The sequence below is a fragment of the Sclerotinia sclerotiorum genome, genomic scaffold, assembly GCF_000146945.2.
Source record: "Sclerotinia sclerotiorum 1980 UF-70 scaffold_12 genomic scaffold, whole genome shotgun sequence".
NCBI classification, from domain to species: Eukaryota; Fungi; Ascomycota; class Leotiomycetes; order Helotiales; family Sclerotiniaceae; genus Sclerotinia; species Sclerotinia sclerotiorum.
In genome coordinates, this window is record NW_001820824.1 from 562,840 (window position 1) to 576,868 (window position 14,029).

The 14,029-nt window shown below is 39.6% G+C and overlaps 5 protein-coding genes across 5 annotated transcripts; all 5 read left to right on the forward strand.

Annotated features, from left to right (window-relative positions):
• Nucleotides 1-1,285: 1,285 nt before the first annotated feature.
• Nucleotides 1,286-1,420, forward strand: SS1G_08875 (predicted protein; the record flags this gene model as incomplete). Its single annotated transcript, XM_001590061.1, has 1 exon — nt 1,286-1,420. The coding sequence occupies one exon, from the start codon at nt 1,286-1,288 to the stop codon at nt 1,418-1,420; it is 135 nt and encodes a 44-aa protein (XP_001590111.1).
• Nucleotides 1,421-3,857: 2,437 nt separating this feature from the next.
• On the forward strand, nt 3,858-7,303 carry SS1G_08876 (hypothetical protein; the record flags this gene model as incomplete). The annotated part of the gene is made up of 5 exons (XM_001590062.1): nt 3,858-4,130; nt 4,300-5,065; nt 5,149-5,781; nt 5,833-6,900; nt 6,951-7,303. The coding sequence occupies 5 exons, from the start codon at nt 3,858-3,860 to the stop codon at nt 7,301-7,303; spliced, it is 3,093 nt and encodes a 1,030-aa protein (XP_001590112.1).
• A 1,938-nt stretch (nt 7,304-9,241) lies between these two features.
• On the forward strand, nt 9,242-11,793 carry SS1G_08877 (predicted protein; the record flags this gene model as incomplete). Its single annotated transcript, XM_001590063.1, has 6 exons — nt 9,242-9,302; nt 9,483-9,551; nt 9,600-9,818; nt 9,870-10,202; nt 10,254-10,673; nt 10,724-11,793. The coding sequence occupies 6 exons, from the start codon at nt 9,242-9,244 to the stop codon at nt 11,791-11,793; spliced, it is 2,172 nt and encodes a 723-aa protein (XP_001590113.1).
• Nucleotides 11,794-12,096: 303 nt separating this feature from the next.
• Nucleotides 12,097-12,746, forward strand: SS1G_08878 (predicted protein; the record flags this gene model as incomplete). Its single annotated transcript, XM_001590064.1, has 3 exons — nt 12,097-12,193; nt 12,251-12,543; nt 12,702-12,746. 3 exons carry the CDS (start codon nt 12,097-12,099, stop codon nt 12,744-12,746), a joined length of 435 nt encoding a protein of 144 aa, XP_001590114.1.
• Nucleotides 12,747-13,314: 568 nt separating this feature from the next.
• SS1G_08879 (predicted protein) lies at nt 13,315-13,554 on the forward strand (the record flags this gene model as incomplete). Its single annotated transcript, XM_001590065.1, has 1 exon — nt 13,315-13,554. One exon carries the CDS (start codon nt 13,315-13,317, stop codon nt 13,552-13,554), a length of 240 nt encoding a protein of 79 aa, XP_001590115.1.
• Nucleotides 13,555-14,029: the final 475 nt, after the last annotated feature.

The following is a 14,029-nucleotide window of genomic DNA, read 5'->3' on the forward strand; positions in this document are numbered from 1 at the left end:
TGATTGGGATGTTAGATGGGGAATAGATACCTAGTAGATGAATGAATATACGAATGTAAATGGGAATGATTGAAGAATTGGTGATTGGATTTCGGAGGGTAAAGGAATTCATTGGGGACATATAATAAATAAACTCAGCTAGAGCCTAGATCAAGGCTATATCTTCGATTTGAACATTCTCGAGTTTTTAGTCGATTATATATTGGGATATCACCGCAGTTGTAAAAATTGTAACGTTTCACGGACATATAAGTGACTGAATTCTGGGACCAAATTTTCACGAGCCTTTATAACCTTATAGAAATAGAAGAAAAGTTTTATAGATATCCAATAAAACAACTCCGGGAAATTGAAATTCTTATCTTCCAATCCAACATCCTAGAATTATCTTCTAATGTTTTTAGGAGACATTATAGATATATAAATTGGAACATCTCAGCAAATGAAATATATAAGATACAGCAAAAAAGATTACAATATTAATTCCAGATTCCCAAGAGCTTTCAAAAAGCAACCCAGAACGTTCCTATAAATATTCCACAAACAAAGTCCAATAGACGCTGAATAGTGTACTGAAAAATAAAATGAGGTATATACAATATTGAGTGTTCAAGACTTAGGTAAAGAGACATTCCTGATGACTTCTCCCGAGATTCAAAAACTAATTAAAACCTCGTCTGACTCGTAATGGTGGTAGGTAGTAATTGACTTTGGAACAAAGTCCGCTTCCGACAAAAATCAACTTTCGATGCAATCCAAGATTTATCTGCTTCAGATACTACTGCAGCTAACAGTGTAGTGACATTGTGGCCGGTCTACTCCTCATTTCCGCGATTCTAGACCTAGAGGCTATGGTTAAGGAAATTGTAGAATACTCAAGAATAATAAACGTATGTATTCTTCTGAGGAACACCCATGATGGTCCCAGACTGGGCGATTCTTCTTAGACATACTGAGTAAATGCAATATATACATAAATGAAGCTAAATGCTACGCTGGTGTAATTCCTCCGCATATCCAACTGCACGCCATTGTATCTTGACTCGGAGAAAACCCACTTATGTAGATTATATGTAAGCAATATACGTACAAAGATCGATCTTTCCCCCCTAGGGATTTGAAGATCTGAAACCAGAAATGTAAGATATATAATATGTAATGATAAGGTTACTCCCGTGAGCTTGTTATTTGGTAAGAAGTCATCTTTGTACTCCAGTTTTTGATTCTAGATGGTCTCGATTCGATTTTATATCAATGGAGGGAGGTACTAAGAATAACCTAGACGATGTCATCTCCCGCAAAGGTTGAGAGGTTCGATTTCGTCATCTTGTGGATCTTGTACCATGAGATTCGTGTAAGTGGTCTGATTTTTGGGAAGTTTGAAAGGGTGGATGAGAGGACGAGTCAGACAGATTCTTGAGGCGGTATAATACCTTCTGGTCGATGTATAAAAAGTAGTCTGGTGGACGTTGAACTGCAAGCTTAATAAATTAGGTTTTGTAAATTGTAACCATTCATTCTTCTGCAACTGAATATATTAATTCTTTTAATGTTTTCGTTGTGTGACCAATAATGATATAATGTATGCATTTGTTGCCCAGATTGATTTATTGAAAAGACAACCTTACAATAAAATAAATGAAGAAAATGGAAACTTTTTGATTCGTTGATCAGTCAAAAACCTATTTAGCCAGAATATACTAACTTCTTTTTCGATATGTACTCTATTTTACCGGCAGATTGGCCTTGTGGTTTGATAGGTCCCAAGGGATTTGTTGAACCATGGGGTCGTTTCGGTAGGATACATGTACCGGGGCTGGTTTACCTTTTTAGTGTTGTTCATGCGTGATTCCATCTCCATTTTTATTACACAACATGATGGACTCGATGTCATGTATCCCTTGGTAGGGGTTGGTGGTATGTATGGGTATGAGAATGGTGTCGACGACGGTAGACTGAGAGAGAGAAGAAAATCAATAGGTTTTAGTTGAGGAAATAGCTCCAAGAGCTATACATGTATCAAGATGTTGTTGCATGTATCTGAGGAGGTTAGGTAGGCAGAGGTAGTTAATTGTAAATCCATCAACCGGGTTGGCGGCAGCATTCCTGTTTGATATGTCGTACAGTGAGTATTTCCGCCTCGTACGACATCATCATTCATACTCGGTACCTACGAGTAGTTTGGATGAGCGAAGAAAGTTTCCGTCTCTGTGTGGAGTAGTGGTAGTTATAGTTATGGTTGTACAGAGTACTGAACTGCGGAGACTTTTCTTCACATCATATGTAATGTCCCACGATTTTAATATATCAATCAATACCTAGGTACCGAGGCGTGAAATGGTATATCACAGGGGATAGACAATACCAATTGGGAGGCGGTTCAAGGATCTGATGCATGGAGGGGAAAAGAAGGCGAATAAGGCGAAAAAGAAGGCAAAACGGAAGACGAATGATGACAAGGATTGGAAGAATTAAGGGTCCAACCAGTAAGGTTAAAAGAAGTAAGTATCTTGACCCCATATAGACTATTGGCAACATCATATTGAGGATAGGTCAATTATATCCAGTATCCATTATATTCACCGCCGTCCACCGCCATATCATAATTTGGTGATAGTGTTGCTTGTGTAGCTGGTGCCGCCGATACTATTGATTTATTCCATGGGTGATGGATGGCTGATGGCGGTGGGTTCACCAAATGATTGATAGAATGAAGTCTGAACTAACAAGGAATTGATTGCTGACGTTGTTGTGTCATGGTGCCATGATATTGGTGATTGTGCTTGGAATCACGGAATTGAACCCAAATGAAACGGCACACACAAACAGATTTTCTGTGCAACATTGAATTTTTTTCCGATCAGAGTATTATTTCTGGAGGTTTGAACACAAATCATACAATGATCGATTATTGTTGACTTATTTGTTGAATTCTAGAAATATCTACCTACCACGTAATATTACCTACTTGTACCTGCTTGACTAACTCTTACCTGATACCTGATACAGTAAGTAGTCCATTAAACCGTTTGTTGGGGAAAACATCGTCATTTTTGTATGTTTTTTCATTTACATAATAATTTCCCGATAGCTTGTAACATCAAAGATTCGATAATATTGAGTCTTCCCTTCTTTATCATTTAACTTTAACCAGGTCACTTACTTATTACTCCCTTACTTTGTCATCGATTATATAGATCCGATCATAAGCCTTCCCGAACTAAATACTTCCTTTTCCCCCTTCTACTTTTCTGTCTCTTTTGAGCTTCACCAACTCGCAGTTTGACTTTTCAATTCTTTCATCAAGCTGTCATCCATCCTATTCCATACAGTCAGGACACCCTTTCCACCTTCCAATCCCCAACCTTCCTAACCACGCCTCCTACTGGACTGGCTGGATGATCTGTTCTGGAACCGCCCAATGCTCAATTCGACACCGTTTACCTTCACCAACAAAGCCAAATCTGTTGCATAGACAACAAATCCTCCTTCCTTCATCCTCCCATAGACCAACCATCCTTTTCTCTATAAAACGTCTGCGACCACAACAACCCAAGTCTACACCGTTCCACAATCGATATCTTCACTCCTTTTACTTAAATTCCCCGATAAACGGTCAAGCACAGAAACCTGTCTTCCTATCAACTTTCGCACAGACCTTGGACCCATATTCATTATTCATTGGACCGAAATCTAACAAGATCCGACTAGGCGGGGTTAAACCACATCATTACGGCCATTCACCCTTCGCGGATCATCACAAGAAGTTGAGACTTCGAAATATCGCCTCTTTTTCTTCACAATCCTTAAACTCTCCTTCATTCCCGTCAAGGTCGTCTTTGACACTCACTCAAAATATGTCCAATTTACCTCAACCAAAGAGCTCAATAGCTCCCGACAGTCCTTTGAGAGAGCAGAGAGTGCATCATAGACTCGTCGAGAGACTCACCGATCGACTCGAAACCCCAAGTTTAGATGATCGTTCTTATCGAGTTATCAAGCTTCCCAATCAATTAGAGGTTTTGCTTGTTCATGATGCTGAAACAGACAAAGCCTCTGCAGCTATGGACGTTAATGTGGGGAATTTCAGTGATCCTGAAGATTTCCCTGGTATGGCGCATGCTGTAGAGGTAAAAATGACTTATTCCCCATGCTTACAGAAATTCTGCTGACATATATTTTCTTTTTAGCATCTACTTTTCATGGGAACTAAAAAGGTATTGTATACCCTTTGTATAGAAATCTGGCGCACTTTCGCACATCTCCCGGCTTAATCACAAATACTAACAATTGGAGTAGTATCCTGTAGAAAATGCATATTCACAATACCTTTCTTCACATTCGGGAAGTTCCAATGCGTATACCGGTGCCACATCTACAAATTATTACTTTGAAGTTGCTGCGAAATCAGGGGAGGATGGAGCTTCAGGAGATTCAAACCTCTCGCCTTTGTATGGTGCTCTGGATCGATTCGCTCAATTCTTCATAGATCCTCTATTTCTCGATTCGACTTTGGACAGAGAATTGAAAGCTGTGGATTCAGAGAACAAGAAGAATTTACAAAGTGATCAATGGAGATTGCATCAATTGGATAAATCATTATCGAACCCAAAGCATCCTTATTGCCACTTTTCCACGGGAAATTTAGAGGTTTTGAAGATACAACCAGAATCGCGGGGAATAAATGTGCGAGAAAAGTTTATGGAATTTCATGAAAAACATTATTCTGCGAATCGCATGAAGCTTGTCATATTGGGAAGAGAACCATTGGATAAACTGGAATCATGGGCGGCTGATCTTTTTGCCGGTGTACGAAATAAGGATTTGCCACAAAATCGATGGGAGGATGAGCGACCTTATGGTCCAGAACAACTTTCCACTCAATGTTTCGCGAAACCTGTTATGGATTCTCGAACTTTGGACATTTCCATCCCCTTCATTGATGAAGAATTACTATTCGAATCACAACCTAGCCGATATTTGACACATCTTATTGGACATGAAGGACCAGGTAGTATCATGGCTTATATAAAGTCAAAGGGATGGGCAAATGCTTTAAGTGCAGGTCAGTTGAATTCAATGAAGAAGAGCTCATCATGCGAATCTCGGTTCCTTTCACGGATTTCAAGTTTATACTAATTCTTGTAGGTGTTTATCCAATATGTCCTGGGACGCCTGGTTTGTTCAGTTGCCAAATACGCTTGACAGAAGATGGTCTCAAGAATTACAAGGAAGTCGTGAAAGTCTTCTTTCAGTATATCGCACTGCTCAAAGATGCACCACCTCAAGAATGGATATTCAATGAGCAGAAAGGTTTAGCTGATGTTGATTTCAAATTCAAGCAAAAAACTCCAGCTAGTAGATTCACCAGCAAAATCAGTGCCGTCATGCAAACACCATTGCCCAGAGAATGGCTGCTCAGTGGCCACAGCAGACTTCGAAAGTTTGATGCAGGAAAAATATCTGCTGGACTTGATTGCTTAAGGGCTGATAATTTCCGCATGCAAATCTCTTCACAAACCTTCCCCGGTGGTTGGGATTCAAAAGAAAAATGGTATGGCACAGAGTACAAATACGAGAAGATTCCGGCGGATTTCTTGGAAGAGATAAAGAAGGCTGCTTCTAGCAAGAAAGGAGAACGCTTCCCAGAGTTACATTTACCTCACGTAAATCAATTTATCCCAACCAAACTCGAGGTTGAAAAGAAGGAAGTTCAAACACCTGCCATTTCCCCCAAGTTGATCAGAAATGATGACGCGGTAAGGACATGGTTTAAGAAAGGTCAGTGAAATATTCTTGCTGTGGTGGGATTAATTGCTAACTCGTTACTAGATGATACTTTCTGGGTTCCAAAAGCAAATCTATTCATTCAATGCAGAAATCCATTACCAATGGCAACGGCAGAAAACTCTCTCAAAGCAAGAATGTACACCGATTTGGTTTACGACGCATTAGAGGATTACGCCTATGATGCTGAGCTTGCCGGACTCGAATACTCTGTATCTAGTCATTCAATGGGTTTGGAAATTAGCGTTTCCGGATATAATGACAAGCTCTCAGTTCTTTTGGAGAAGGTATTGACTACCATGAGAGATCTTGAGATCAAACAGGACCGATTCGAGATTATCAAGGAGAGGTTGACAAGGGGTCTAAAGAACTGGGACTTTCAACAACCTTACAATCAAGTCGGTGATTACATGAGATGGCTCAGTAGTGAGAAAGGCTACATAAATGAGCAATACCTAGCCGAATTGCCACATCTTACTGCGGCCGATATTCAACAGTTCTACCCACATCTATTAAGACAGATGCACATTGAAACTTTTGTACATGGAAACCTGTACAAGGAGGATGCTTTGAAATTGGCCGATTTGACAGAAAGCATATTGAAGCCAAGAGTATTGCCTCAAACTCAATGGCCAATTGGTAGATCTTTAGTCTTTCCACCTGGAGCTAACTTCGTCTACCACAAGACTCTTAAAGATCCGGCCAATGTCAATCACTGTATAGAATACGTTCTATCTATCGGAGATAAGGCAATTCGTCCTCAACGAGCCAAGACCCTTCTTCTCGATCAAATGACTCATGAACCTGCATTTGATCAATTACGAACCAAAGAACAGCTAGGATATGTTGTATTCAGTGGATGTTCAACAACAACTACCACCATCGCTTACAGATTCATCATTCAAAGTGAAAAGACTCCACAATATCTTGAGGAACGAATTGATTCTTTCTTGGTTGGATATTCAGAAATTCTTAAGAATATGTCAGATTCTGAATTTGAGGGTCACAAGAGAAGTTTAATCACCAAGAGATTGGAGAAGTTGAAGAATTTGGATCAAGAATCAAATCGTATCTGGTCTCATATTGATTATGAGTACTTTGACTTTGAACTTGGTAAGTCATATCCTGTATTGTATTGAGTTGATAAACTAACATGTTGAAAGTCCATCATGATGCTGCAAACGTCAAAGCACTCACCAAAGAAGACATGATACAATTCTATGATCAATTCATCTTGCCATCTTCTCCACTTCGATCAAAACTCGCAATTCACCTCATTGCTCAAGGAACCTCTTTACCAGAAGAGAAACCAGAAGAGCAAAGTGTTCTTGCAATTAATAAAGATCGTAAAGATGCTGAGGATGGAGAAGCTATTGTGGTTAAGGTTGAAGGTAATGGTACTAAGCCATATGTCATTACAGATGTACGACAATTCAAGAGTATGTTGCAAGTCACCGCGGGACCACAACCGGTCAAGCATATTAGTGAGTTTGAGGATTTGGATTCAAAACTATAAATACGAAAAAGAGAGAAAATGGGCATAGATTATCAAACCGCATTCTGGCGGATGTACTAAGAGCACAATAGATGTGCTTACTTAGTTGGGCTTAAATACTGGATTGGACCGGACTGGAATTGCATGGCTGGGAGTTGTATTGAATTGAAAATCATCATGGGGATAGGTCGAGATGCTAGATAGAATGGGTTGGTCTGCTCTGGTCTGGTCTTTGATCTTCGGGTCTTTTGGTCTAGTAGATGGATATCCGCGAGATTTTTAAATGAATGCGAGAAGTTAGATGATTTTTTCGATTTTTTTGCTTGTATGTGAATGTGAATGTTTATTTTTTATTTTTTAATTTCTATTTTATTAAGTATTTATAAAATAATTTTTATAAGAATATTATATTACAAGATCCTAATTATAATTATAATTATAATAAAAGAAAAACAAATTCTCTTTACTTGGAAATATATATAATATTAATTTCATAATCATAAATGTTACGAGGTTTGCCGTCTAGATCACGCGGAAGTGCTCTAGGCTCTCGAGGTGGTTTATAACTAGGCGTTGTTACGACGGCTTCTGGCCTCGTATCATATGACCATGTACGAAGTCATGTGATCCCTTCGATCCCTTTACCGAAGGGATCGAAGGGACCGAAGGAACGATAGGCATGAAAGTCTATATAATCAAGATGGATTTCTTTTGTATAGAGCTTCGTGCTCAAGATCAATCATTTAGTATACTCTACTATTAGTTACGAATTGCATTATTGTCATTACTTTAAGTCCCTGCTCGACGCCTAGTTATAAACCACCTCGAGAGCCTAGAGCACTTCCACGTGATCTAGACGGCAAACCTCGTAACACGTACTTACAAATACTAATGATATTGATGTTTCTTGCGCCTTTTTATATCTCTTGTCTCTTGTCTCTTATCTCTTATCTCTTGTTTCTACTATTCTATGTATGATTGAGGTGGATATGTTATTCCTGTGCTTTATATATTATTTTTTTATTCTATATATTTAAATACTTTTTTTATAGTGAATATCACATAGATTTTGTGTAAATATCATGAAATTACTTAACTCGAACCCTAAAGCGTGAGTAAGTATTTTTCTTCATTAAAGTAGAAAGATCTCAAGATCTATATATGAGTACATTCTAATGTGATTGTGGTAGTGGACTAATACATACAAAGGCACATTGTTTCTTATTGTCAGCATTGTCAGTATTGTTAACTTCTAGATATAAATAAACATACTTCTTTGTATGGCTACTCTTTGTTGACTTGAACTTATAATTGTATAATAATTTGATACTCTTACTACTGCTAAATCTCTATTTTCTCGGCCGTTGCCTTTAATATAAAATTGAATTAATTGTAGAAAAGATTTTTGAAGCTAAAAGTCGATATAAATTCTAAATCATCAAAATAGAGAATAAAATGACTGACTCTCAAGGAATACTATTTTTTAAGAAACGAGATTCAATAAATCTTTTTCTTTACAAATTCTAAATCTCAACTCTAAGGTCATGATCCATCTAATATTATAAAGCTATAATTACTACTTACTATCTACTCTCCAAATCCTCTTCATCCAATTAAACTGTAATATCAACCTCACAAAACATATCCAACCCAGCACTGACCTCCTCCCTATAATCCACCCGCCCTATCACCAATAACATTACCCCTCTACTATAGCTTCATCCCAATTCTATTCATTTCTCTATAACCAATTTGAATATAATAGAATAAAAGCACTGTACAAATTAACACTAACCTATATTATATCTTCAACCGGTGACCTTTTCAACATGTGATATTCGCATAAATAAACATACTTGAGATTTCCCCACTACTGTGACCAACCTTTTTTGATAAATAAGAATATTTCTACAATATAGTCGGCATCAATATCAACATCAAGGTAGATTGATGATCAACATGAATCCTCCACCTCCTCCTCCACCAGGCGGACAGTGCTTACCAGTTACTCTCCCTTCTGGTATGCTTTCCGCTGATCATATTTACCGCTGGGTCAATGATACTGTCGAACCCCATGATTCCTCCACTGGAGTTCCCAACGTCTTGATAAATAATTCTTCAACTCCCAAGAGTCAAAAATAAATTGAACGAACAGTGGATGGCAAAGTCCCATCAGTGGATTATCCTCACTCAGCCTTAGGAAGTGGAAGTGGTATGCTTATTACTGGTTTCGGCCAGCAAGATATGCAGGCGGGAACAGGTTTAGATAGTAAGATAACACTCCCAAAAGTATATACAGAACATGCTAACGTACCAGGAAATAATCAGCGGGCAAACGGAACGACTTCCAATGTCCTCGCAATTCAAAAACCAGCTATTAACTACAACATGTCAGGAAACGACACGAATGTCCCTACAGCTCGCCGATGCCAAAATTCGGGGATGAATTTTAACTTAAGAAATAATAGTTATCGAAGCATTTATGATGTAAATGGCCATGCAAATTATCCATCAAATCAGATCGCATTTCAATATGGTAAGACGAACTACTCCTAAACTTTTAGAGTTCTCTAACATTGACATATAGGTAACAGCCAGTATCTCAACGGCATGATGCCTATGGATAATAGCCCATTCGGATCCCAAAATAACAATACACAAGCTTATGGTCATTCAACATTTCCGTTTGAGCGTAATATGACTACATGTATGATGAGTGTTATGGGCAATAGTTCGGGAGGTATGAATACACGAGGATTGGCAGGTAACAACCATTACAACAACATAACTCCTTTCCGCTTGCAGTCAAGCCAACACGCACCTTTTGCTTCAGGTGAACAAAACCATGCACTCTATCATGGCAATGTTCAAGCAGGCTTGGTTCCAGGTTCAGCTGCACGACTGATCAGTAAGAGAACCAGTAAGAGAACTACTATTTGCACTTGGCAAAGTTGTACTAATACTTTCACAGATAATAACCAATACACGAGTAGCGTTTCTGGGCCTCGTCAATTGAATAAAGAACATGGCTATGACATGAGCGATGTTGCGATGGCAAAGGTCCCGAATGTGCAAAGTATCAACGGACATCTAGATGCATCCACATTCAGAGCGCAACACACAGTCAGATACTATGGAGACGAAATGGCAGTCAATTTTTATAATAGTATGGCAACAGCTCAACATATTGTCAGAAATCATGGACATTATATGCCGGTCAATGGTCATCGCGACGCAACTTCTCAGCATCTGACTGGTGCCAATCAAGCCCATAAACTTTTCAATGTACCTAGCGACATAGCAGCAATTCAATGTAGCATGCACTATGACCAAGGTCATATGCCTGCTACACATTACAACCAGAAGGGTGTCCCATACCCCAACCCAATCAGTAAGTTAGGACTATTCCCGCACTAACGGGGTGATCTAACATTATCGCAGATACTAGTCACTACCAATCTAATATGATTCCCAGCCCCACCGTAATGCCTTCATTCCCATTGAATGGCAACGTGGTGCCCCCCACGACCCGTGCATACAATGGAGTTCCTTTCGACCTTGGTGCAACCATTCCTCGATACGATAGGACTTCGCAACCAGATTTAGGGAACACCTTTGCTGACAATGTTCATCAGTTTGGGGTAGATGTTCGGACTTTCGACGCGGGCAGTAAGTTGGGCCCTATCTTACTCGAAGAGTTTGAGGTCTTCTGCATATTCCACTATTTTCCCCAAGAAATCCAGGACATGATTTTTGAATGTATGTTTCCTGGTCCTCGAACAGAGCATCTAGGACTCCTTGTACACGAAAGCTATGGAAGACGTCAAGAATATAGAGTTGAGTTACCGATAACCTTGTTCATCTATCAGAGAAGTCGTTATATCACCTTTCTGAGGTATGTCATCATTGAGAGGCCAAAGCAAATCCAAAATGCTAGAAAGATATATGGTTTCCATGTTACCAAGATGCGTGGAGCGGGGAATATCACTCAACCAAGACTTCTATGCATTGGTCCACATGACACTCTTGCCATCTCGGAAGATATACCCAAATGGGCGTTGAAACAAACTCTTGAGTGGTTGCAATATCTTGACTTGAAGATTCCAGGAGGTTTGAAGAGCATCAAACATTTGGAATTACGAGATAGTCATACTAAGAGTACTAATTTCCTCGACGATGCTGTTGCGCTCTCAAACGTTGTCGGTTTCTTAGATTTTACCCCATTGCTTCCATCAATCTTTACCAATGGCATTTTGGACAAAATCAGCAGTCTTCAAAAGCTGACGTTGACAAATGTTGAAAAAAATGGCAAAAACCGCCACGCTTTTAATGAAGAAAGGGTATTCTTGTGGTATATGATTGCAGATTATCTTGATAAGACGACAGGGCTCGGGGAGAAAAGGTTCGTGGAAACAGAAAACATTGAGATTAAGAGGTTCAAAAGAGTGCAAGGCAGGAAACTGGGCTCGGGTAAACAGATGATTTATTTCTACTATTTGTCTACTATTTGACTGAGCATCTCCCTGTTTTTAATTTCTAAGATAGAGAGCCATATCTCAGGCCCGCATTTATGGATTAAATGGAAGGATATATGGAAATAACGGATCTGAATCTAGCGAGGAATTACTCGGATACAAGTATTTTAGGCATTTCTTTTAAGAAATAAAATCTCCGTAAATACTTTATGCTCGTGCCCTACTGTGTTTAACGACAGTGAGAACTTTGTGACTATAAAATTTCTAGACGTTCCTACCACAACAAGCCTTCCAGGAGTTCTCTACGAAAAGACCATATTCGAACCTCAATCCGCCATCATGCCACCCGGTGATCGGTGGCAGACAGCTCATTCTAGTATGTTTAATGGCGGCTTTGGTGGAAAAAGAGATACCTCATCTGACTCTAAAAGAGTTGGTAAGACAGTGCAGTATACCCATTTATTGAGTTTCTGCAGAATGTTCTAATAAACAGGAAATAAGCAACAAGAAACCGCGACATCGTCTGATAACTTCGCAGGCGCACCTCATCCTTCGATGGACACCATGGGCGACGCAGATGACTACTATCTCGCTGACTATGCAAAAACTTTCAGCTTCCAGTCATCTCATCCCCCAAGCCATCACAATTACTTGCCTCGTAGTAGCCGTAGATTCGACCCCACTAATTATCAGACACATATCCAAGCAAGTCAAGACTTAGCTGCAAGTACAGGTGCAACTTTTCTTGTTAAGAAATTGAGCACTACTCTCACCGTCACAAATAGAGTACTAACCATCTCGCAGGTGACAACGAATTTTCGGTTTTCACTACGACCAAATTCACCGAGTTAGAGATATCTCAGGCCTACTTCCCCGGGGATGGCTTGGACCAGGCCAGTAATGTCAACGATGGTGTTGCGAGAATCTAACCCTCGAGTATGCAGACTACCAATGTATATCATAAATCATCAACTCAAACCGACCCTTAATTCAAAATGATGTAGATCACATGCTAGTCAACCCTCGAGCCCTTACTGCATCCGTTGAAGGTATCATTGGGGACTATACAGGCCATATACAAGTCAATGTTTCTCCTAACATATCAACCAAACCAAAAGTCGGCCGCAGTCGAGACAATATGGCTGTCACTGTACCATCCGAAAAACCTCAAGATAGGTATCATGAGTCTTATAATTGACAAGCTCATTTGTCCACTTCAGTCCATGGGTTTTCAAAACAATAGAAGCCCGTTGGCTGAGTTGTAATGTCTTACAACTTGCAATATATCCTAATATTTATCCAGTTACCACGTCAGACCCATTCAGAATGTTTGTCCATCCCCGTTCAGAGCAAACTTTCAGCTCAGCGCTTGCTAAAAATGCGAGTTATGGTCATATTGGAGCTTTCCCAAACTCTAGCGCGACATGCCAACATTTGTTTGCAACTTTGCAGCGAAGTCGAAGAAATATGTCTGCGTTCGAAGACATTCATCAATTACAAAAAGAACATCCCTCCACCTTTCGATCCAGGCTACCCTCTTGAGTGCGGTACCAAACCATGGAGGCTCAAGAACCCAAGGGTTATGGACACGGCCAAGAGCAAAATATGGTTCTTGTACTTACGAAGCACAATGGCGCAAAAGATTTAGGTAACTTTGTCGCGGATAAGAAGTCATCTGCTCCTGTGTGTGCTAAAGCTTCAATTTCATGGATATACATACTACACCAAGGTACTGATGGAAAGTTATATGAGCACAATGCCTTATGTCTTGCTAAACTTGAGCCAGACATCACTTGATGAAGGCAATCTGGTGTGATGTGCCATATTATCTACTCACATACCATATCTGCAGCCCATACTTCCAATAATGCAGAGACACCATACACATGGATATGCACTAGCATATTCCTGTTCATCTCCCAGTAGCATATACAAGAAATGTTTATGAAACAAGTCAAGTACATAAATAAAGGGAACCGCCACTATACACTCGGATCAGACTTTTCTCTCCTCTTCTTCCCCCTTCTCTTCATATCTTAAATCACATCGTTGATTCCCCGGATGAGGAAGTCCTCGTCCTGATATATATGCCCAAACCTTTATCTGCAATCGCCTTTATATCCCTCTGCGAAGTTGTTCTTGAAGCTTTTGGGTATCTCTTTCGATATATGAGATTAGGTGTATCGTGGCCTTGTAAAATCAAATATAATTAGAACTCACAGCTCCAAAGCCTCAAAGCCTTTGATCCTTCAATCCATAAGATGAAAGCTCT